The 8,646-nt window shown below is 41.2% G+C and overlaps 1 protein-coding gene across 6 annotated transcripts in view; it reads left to right on the top strand.

The window, feature by feature from the left end:
• LOC111968586 (fermitin family homolog 2) overlaps nt 1–8,646 on the top strand; it is a 98,671-nt gene that overhangs the window by 65,990 nt on the left and 24,035 nt on the right. For 3 of the 6 annotated variants that reach the window (XM_023994266.2, XM_023994267.2, XM_023994264.2), the window contains exons 5-6: nt 761–793; nt 6,708–7,036. In XM_023994266.2, coding sequence (XP_023850034.1) covers nt 761–793; nt 6,708–7,036 — 362 coding nt within the window. The remainder of the gene's footprint in view (nt 1–760; nt 794–6,707; nt 7,037–8,646) is intronic. The other 3 variants (XM_023994270.2, XM_023994269.2, XM_023994268.2) reach the window with 1 other exon arrangement.

Genomic DNA, 8,646 nt, shown 5'->3' with positions numbered 1-8,646 from the left:
GGTCAATACTGAGGTCAAGTTGAGTTGGCAAAATTTTTGTTCAAAAATTCACCCAAGACCAAGAGGATGTGGAGGGTTGATCTGTGCTCTAAGTCCAGTTAGAAGTGTTTAGATTAGAATCAGTCTTTTCTGAGTCTAAAACCACAACCTACTTCCACCCACATGTCTGGGAAATTCCAGACCCCCTACCCACATTCCATTAAGAGAAACATGCATGTCGTTACTATGGAATAGCCCATATTACAAATCGTAGCCTACGACTCACAACTAAGACCATGGCCCTGTCTACTCCATCAGTGCCATTGGGTCTGCTACTCTGCTGAACTGTTCCTCTCAGATAATTATGTCTATGGGATTCTCATGGTGGAAAGTTGATATGTCCATGACTTTAATTTCACTAGAACTGTTATGCAGTGCTGGGTCATTCCAACCAACACCCTGTCTGGCTTTTCAATTAGAAATGACATTGGATCCTGATGAATGGGTGGATGGATGGAACTGACCAGGGTTTGTCATGCCACGTTCCTTTTCCCTCCGCTGAGAGGGCAAAGTGACTCATCTAATCTTGGGTTGGTTAGGTTGGCACACTGGCACAGCCCTTCCCTGGTTCTCATTCTCGTTCATTTTCTTTAAAAAAACTCATACTCCCTCCTTTTCCTCGTCTTTTTAATATCGTTTAATATTTCTTTAATCTGTCCTCTGGTTTTTGTTCTTTTTCCTCTGCTTTCCTTCCCTCCCTCTTTCTCATTTTCCACTCCAGCCTCTGAGATAATTTACATTGGGCCGGTCAAAGGTAAGGTTTCTCCTGGTCTTCTGTCCTCCCTCTCTCTGCACTGCTTCCTCTCCCCTTTCTCGCTGCTTCCCCATTCCCTTACCCACTCACCCCTCAGCTGGAGTGATGTTCTGGTCACCTGCCAAGGTTGTATCCAAAGGAAGCCAGCTGCTGCCCTTGTCACTTGAGGATATCCGCTGACGCAGGTCACGTGATCGGCTTTGCCCCACTCCAACAGGACCAAACTTGCTCCTGTCTTTTTTTGAAAAATATAAAAAAGCTTTGCACACTATGCATTTGTTTTGCTGGAAAGCTCAGCTGTTCACATTTTGCTCAACAGGTACCCTAAAGCATGGTTTCCCAAAGTCTGTCCTGGGACCTCCCCTGGGTGCACGTTTTGGTTTTTGTCCTAGCACTACACAGACTCAAATAACCAACTCATCATCAAGCTTTGATTATTTGAATCCGCTGTGTAGTGTAAGGGCAAAAACCAAAATGTCCAGGACCGACTTTGGGAAACCATGCCCTAAAGAATCAAAATGGAACAGAATAAATGGCTATTAGGGGGATTCTATGTCTACAACAACACATTCACCTAATTTCAGATGGACCACCTCCTCCATCCCAAACCCACACAGAAGCCATGTGGTGACACCTTTTTTATATGGTGATGAGCCCTCCTAGTTTACATCTAGGCGACAAAGTGCAGGGTGGTCTATCCGTCCAGACCATACCAGTCCCCAGTGAAAGGGGATTAAGGATTAGGAAACGTTAACATATCCGGTGACTTCCAGCCTGTGGAAGGCACTATCCCACAAAGTCAAAAGCTGTGAGTAAACACATGAGCCTCCCCGATTCTTTTTCTTCTCTAGAGGAGATGGGGGTAAACTGTAATCAGCTTCCTCGAGATATTTGTGATGTCTCCTGCGACCATATGGGAGAGCAGCACTCTAGCTGACCTTACTTTCCTCCCTCCCTTCTATAAACTCTCCACAAACCCTTAGGGATGGGCTGTTGTGGCCCGGTCCCTGTTCTCATGACCTCTACTGTATTACACACACACACCATTTCCTGTTTGAATTTTGGTTAGTGGTTTGGCCTGCCTGCTTTTTTAGGCCAGTGGGGACTGGTCAGTGTGTTATGGAAGCATTTAGCTGCTGAAAATCAACTGGAAATGCAAATGGAACAATAATAAATCAGTATCATGTTTGCAATTCCTTTTCCTAAATGGGTGTGCATTTTTTGACATTCTAATTGAAATGCAAAAAAAGATATTGCATTATCATTTTGATGTTTGAGTATGCATAATATCTGCCAATTTGAAAAATAAATAGCAAAGTGTGTTTGATATTTCATCCAGTACAACACTATCACATTTAAAAATCAAATGTAAATCCTTAAATGATAATTTCTCATGTTTGCCATTTAATTTCCTTGTGTTAATATGAATTGTGACCAAAAATTCTCAATTGACAATGCTTTTCCATACGCTGTGTGGTTGACTGTCAAAATGCAAATTCGATATATCAATTCTTTATTTTGCGATTTCATTACAATAAATGTGATTTAGCTGTCACCCTGGCCTGATATTGGCTACACTATCAAGCTAGCTATTTCCCTCATTACTGTGACAAGGGGGGGGCGAAGGACTGTGCCCGTGTAGTTGTTGCCGGCTTGCAGCGCAAATTGAGCAGTGTAGACTGTATCACGGTGACATCCAGATGGTTACTACCAATATTACAAGTTATTTATGGTGAAGGCTGCTGTCCGACTCTAAATAAAAATCAAGTGGGATGGAACAAATTGAAGATGGTGACCAAATCCAGATGGTGACCAATACTACAAGTTATTTCACCCTTGCCCATCGAAATAAACATCACTATCATCACTAAAACATCACTAAAAGGACATTCTACTCCAAAATGAATGAAAATAAATAAATGTATGTACAGTTGAAGTTGAAAGTTTACATACACTTCGGTTGGAGTCTTTAAAACTAGTTTTTCAACCACTCCACATATTTCTTGTTAACAAACTATAGTTTTGGCAAGTCGGTTAGGACATCTACTTTGTTCATGACACAAGTCATTTTTCCAACAATTGTTTACAGACAGATTATTTCACTTATAATTCACTGTATCACAATTCCAGTGGGTCAGAAGTTTACATGCATGAAGTTGGCTGTGCCTTTAAACAGCTTGGAAAATTCCAGAAAATGATGTCATGGCTTTAAAAGCTTCTGATAGGCTAATTGACATCATGTGAGTAAATTGCAGATGTACCTGTGGATGTATTTCAAGGCCTACCTTCCAACTCAGTGCCTCTTTACTTGACTTCATAAGAAAATCCAAAGAAATCAGTTACGTCCTCAAAAAAATTGTAGGCCTCCACAAGTCTGGTTCATCTTTGGGAGCAATTTCCAAATGCCTGAAAGTACTACGTTCATCTGTACAAACAATAGTACGCAAGTATAAACACCATGGGACCACGCAGCCGTCATACCGCTCAGGAAGGAGACGCGTTCTGTCTCATAGAGATGAACGTACTTTGGTGAAAAAAGTGCAAATCAATCCCAGAACAACAGCAAAGGACCTTGTGAAGATGCTGGAGGAAACGGGTACATAAGTATCTATATCCACAGTAAAAACAAGTCCTATATCGACATAACCTGAAAGGCTGCACAGCAAGGAAGAAGCCACTGCTCCAAAACTGCCATAAAAAAATCCAAACTGCAGTTTGCAACTGCACATGGGGACAAAGATTGTACTTTTTGAAGAAATGTCCTCTGTTCTAATGAAACAAAAAAAGAACTGTTTGGCCATAATGACCATCGTTATGTTTGGAGGAAAAAGGGGGAGGCTTGCAAGCCGAAGAAGAACACCATCCCAACCGCGAAGCACGGGGTTGACAGCATCATGTTGTGGGGTGCTTTGCTGCAGGAGGGACTGGTTCACTTCACAAAATAGATGGCAGCATGAGCACTGGTGCACTTCACAAAATACATCATTTTCTTCCTCTTCATGATTCTCTGTGGATATATTGAAGCAACATCTCAAGACATCAGTCAGGAAGTTTAAAGCTTGGTCCAAATGGGTCTTCGAAATGAACAATGACCCCAAGCATACTTCCAAAGTTGTGGCAAAATGGCTTAAGGACAACAAAGTCAAGTTATTGGAGTGGCCATCACAAAGCCCTGACCTCAATCCCATAGAAAATGTGTGGTCAGAACTGAAAAAGCGTGTGCGAGCAAGGAGGCCTACAAACCTGACTCAGTTACACCAGCTCTGTCGGGAGGAATGGGCCAAAATTCACCCAACTTATTGTGGGAAGCTTGTGGAAGGCTACCTGAAACGTTTGACCCAAGTTAAACAATTTAAAAGCAATGCTAACAAATACTAATTGAGTGTATGTAAACTTCTGACCCACTGGGAATGTGATGAAAGAAATAAAAGCTGAAATAAATCATTCTCTCCACTATTATTCTGACATTTCACATTCTTAAAACAAAGTGGTGATCCTAACTGACCTAAGACAGGGACTTTTTACTAGGATTAAAATGTCAGTTATTGTGAAACTGAGTTTAAATGTATATGGCTAAGGTGTATGTAAACTTCCGACTTCAACTGTATGTGGACACCATCTCAAATATAGTGTCCACCTCCAGAATGAGCCCAATAACACATTGTTACAATTATTTTAACAGATTGGGCCATGTATATAGCCTATGCATGGTCCATATTACCATGTATGCTATTAGCAATAAACATTATCACCTGTAGCCCGACTGATGCAGCAAAGTGCAAATAAATAGGCAACCGCATGCTTCAGCCTATCTGTATTTACCCTAATGGCCTAAAAAAAAAGAATATTTAACCAGGTAGGCCAGTTGAGAACAAGTTCTCATTTACAACTGCGACCTGGCCAAGGCAAAGCAGTGCGACAAAATCAAACTTCAAATATATACACTGAGTATACCAAACATTAGGAATGCTTTCCTAATATTGAATTTCACCCCCTTTCTTTTTGCCCTCAGAACAGCCTCAATTTGTCGTGGCATGGACTCTACAAGATGTCAAAAGCGTTCCACAGGGATGCTGGCCCATGTTGACTCCAATGATTCCCACAGTTGTCAAGCTGGCTGGATGTCTTTTGGGTGTTGGACCGTTCTTGATTCACACGGCAACTGTTGAGCGTGAAAAGTTCTTGACACAAACCGGTGCGACTGGCACCTACTCCCATACCCCGTTCAAAGGCACTTCAATCTTTTGTCTTGCCCATTCACCCTCTGAATGGCACAGATACACAATCCATGTCTGAAGGCTTTAAAATACTTCTTTAACATGTCTCCTCCCCTTCATCTACACTGATTTGAAGTGGAATTAACAAGTGACATCAATAAGGCATCATAGCTTTCACCTGGTCAGTCTGTCATGTAATGAGCTGGTGTTCTTAATGTTTTGTGTGTGATTATTTTTTTTCACTTTTTTTCCTTCCATCTCACATTATCAATACACCGCCCATCGTGTTTAATTAACACTTTTTGCTATTTCGTTGCGCCTTTGCGTTTTTATTTTCGATATGTTAGACCTACATATCGAAAATAAAAATGCAAAGGCGCAACGAAATGGCAAAATGAAGCGCTGCGATTGATTTATCAAATTATTATTATTATTTTGACAGTCTTAAACCACACAGAGTATGGAAAATAATTGCCAATTGCAACTGAGAATTCATTTGATTTTTGTCACGACAAGGAAATGAAATGGCAAACATGAGTAATGATTTGTCATTTTAAGCATTTACATTTGATTTTTAAATGTTTAAGTGTTGTACTGGACAGTACCTTGGAAATTAAATGTTAGACACACTGCTACTTCTTCAAGTTGTCAGGCATCATGCATACTCAATCATGAAAATTCGAATGCAATATATTACCTTTCATTTGAATTTTGTCACAAAATATGCATACCCATTTAGGAAAAGGAATTGCAAACATTATATTGATTTGTCATTTGCCCGTCTAGAATTTAAGGCTGAATTAAGTCACTCAGAGTTACATAGTGTGTGGGCTGTTACTATGCCCTAACATACTGGCCAAGGCCAGCCAACAGGACATTTCATGGTTTCAGATTGGTTATTTGTTTGTTTATTTGACAATGGCTTAAATCCGAATAGAACTCAACATTTTGCATACATACACATCTCTCTCTACACACACTCCTCAACCATACATCCACATGCATACACTCCTCCCTCCAAACACACATCCACCTTTTTCTCCAAAAATGGAACACAAACAAAGCAGAGTGACGCTAGCTTTTGGTACCATGCTGTCTCACTTTGGTGTACCACCCTCCACTGCCCCATCCCTATTCCCATATCCCTCCCTATATGCTGCTGGTTGTGCTGTATAGTTTGCCATGTGCACCTCCCAGGTTGTGGACCATGTGACCATGATCATGTTCAACATCTGCATGCTAAAGCGCATCATAACTCCCCAGCAGCAACAGCAGAGCATCAAGACCACCTATCAGATAGGTGGTGCTACCAGCCACATTAATTGCAGGCTGCAAATGTGTATTGTGGAACAATGTTCACTTAATTTTTGGAGGCTCTTGTGCTTGGTACCAAATGTGTGTCTTGTAGATTGTTTTGCAGTGGACTGTATTGTGAGCATGTTTTTATCATGTTCAGTATTTTGCAGGTATGGTGATATCTTTTTCTTTGTCTTCAGGGATCTGTCACACAGCTGGGATCAATTTCAATTCAGGAAGTTAATTGAAATCCCAGTCTAAGAATAAAAAAAAATTAAAAAATGAATCGTGCTTCAGTTTTTGAATTGGAATTTCAATTAATCTCCCAAACTGAAATGGAATTGAGCCCAACGTTCCTCAATCTACTCCAGGGTACTAAACATGTGTTGTCTGGTTTGCAGGGAGCATCTACTCCAGTCCCGGCCTGTACAGTAAGACCATGACCCCCACTTATGACTCCAGAGACGGAAGCCCCCTATCCCCCACTACCGCCTGGTTTGGAGACAGCCCCCTGTCCGAGGGCAATCCCAGCATCCTCGCTGTCAGCCAGCCAATCTCCTCGCCCGATATCCTGGCCAAGCTCTACAAGCCCCAATCCCTCCTGGACAAGGCCAAGATCAACCAGGGCTGGATGGACTCATCCAGGTCTCTGATGGAGCAGGATGTCAAGGAGAATGAGGTGCTCCTCCTGCGGTTTAAATACCACAGCTTCTTCGACCTCAACCCCAAGGTACAGTATGTGGACCATTCTTTCCATCAGATGAGTCTTTATTAAAAACCATTTTTTAAATGTTTAGGGGGTAGATCAGCTTTAATATTGCAGATAGATTGTGGCTTCTATCAACGTAATTGTCTGCATCATTTCCAATCCCCCATTCGGGAAAGTATTCAGACCCCTTCCCTTCCACATTTTGTTACGTTACAGCCTTATTTTAAAATTGATTGATGAGGAAAAACATGTATTTAATCTACACACTATATCCCATAATGACAAAGCGAAAACAGGTTTTTAGATAAACATATACCCTATACCTCGAAATTGAACTCCTGTGCATCCTGGTTCCATTGATCATCCTTCAGATGTTTCTACAACTTGACTGGAGTCCACCTGTGGCAAATTGATTGGACATGATTTGGAAAGGCACACCCCTGTCTATATAAGGTCCCACAGTTGACAGTGCATGTCAGAGAAAAAACCAAGCCATGTGGTCGAAGGAGTTGTCCGTAGAGCTCAAAGAGCAGGATTGTGTGGAGGAACAGATCAGGGGAAGGGTACCAAAATACCAAAAAATGTCTGGAGCATTGAAAGTCCTCAAGAACACAGTGGCCCCATCATTCTTAAATGGAAGAATTTTGGAACCACCAAGACTCTTCCTAGAGCTGGCCACCCGGCCAAACTGCGCAATCGGGAGAAGGGCCTTGGTCAGGCAGGTGTCCGAGAACCCTATGATCACTCTGACAGAGCTCCATAGTTCCTCTGTAGAGATGGGAGAACCTTCCAGAAGAACCATCTCTGCAGCAAATCAAATTAAACTTTATTTGTCACATGCGCCGAATACAACAAGTGCGTAAGTTACCGTGAAATGCTTACTTACAAGCCCTTAACCAACAGTGCAGTTCAAGAAGAGTTAAGAAAATATTTACCAAATAAACAAAAGTTTAAAAAAAAATTTTTTATACAAAGTAACACAATAAAATAACAATACAGAGGCTATATACAGTGAGTACCGGTGCCGAGTCAGTGTGTGGGGTTACAGGTTAGTTAACTTCTCTGGGATATGTGGGACGCTAACGTCCCACTTGGCCAAAAGCCAGAAAAATGCAGCGCGGCAAATTCTAATATATTACTATAAAAATCAATCTTTCATGAAATCAGACATGAAAGACACCAAATTAAAGCTACACATGTTGTGAATCCAGCCAACATGTCTGATTCCAAATAGGATTTATGGCGAAAGCACACCAAACGATTATGTTAGGTCAGTACATAGCCACAGAAAAACACAGCCATTTTCCCAGCCAAAGATAGGAGTCACAAAAAGCAGAAATAGAGATAAAATTAATCATTAACCTTTGATGATCTTCATCAGATGACACTCATAGGACATCATGTTACACAATACATGTATGTTTTGTTCGATAATGTGCATATTTATATCCACAAATCTCGGTTTACATTGGCGCCATGTTCAGAAATGCCTCCAAAATATCCGGAGAAATTGCAGAGAGCCACCTCAAATAACAGAAATACTCATCATAAACTTTGATGAAAGATACATGTTTTACATAGAATGAAAGATACACTTCTTCTTAATGCAACCGCTGTGTCAGATTTCAAAA

Source organism: Salvelinus sp. IW2-2015, linkage group LG9, assembly GCF_002910315.2.
Source record: "Salvelinus sp. IW2-2015 linkage group LG9, ASM291031v2, whole genome shotgun sequence".
Classification (NCBI taxonomy): Eukaryota; Metazoa; Chordata; class Actinopteri; order Salmoniformes; family Salmonidae; genus Salvelinus; species Salvelinus sp. IW2-2015.
Note: the sequence above shows the minus strand (reverse complement) of the source record. Positions and strands in the feature narration are given on the sequence as shown.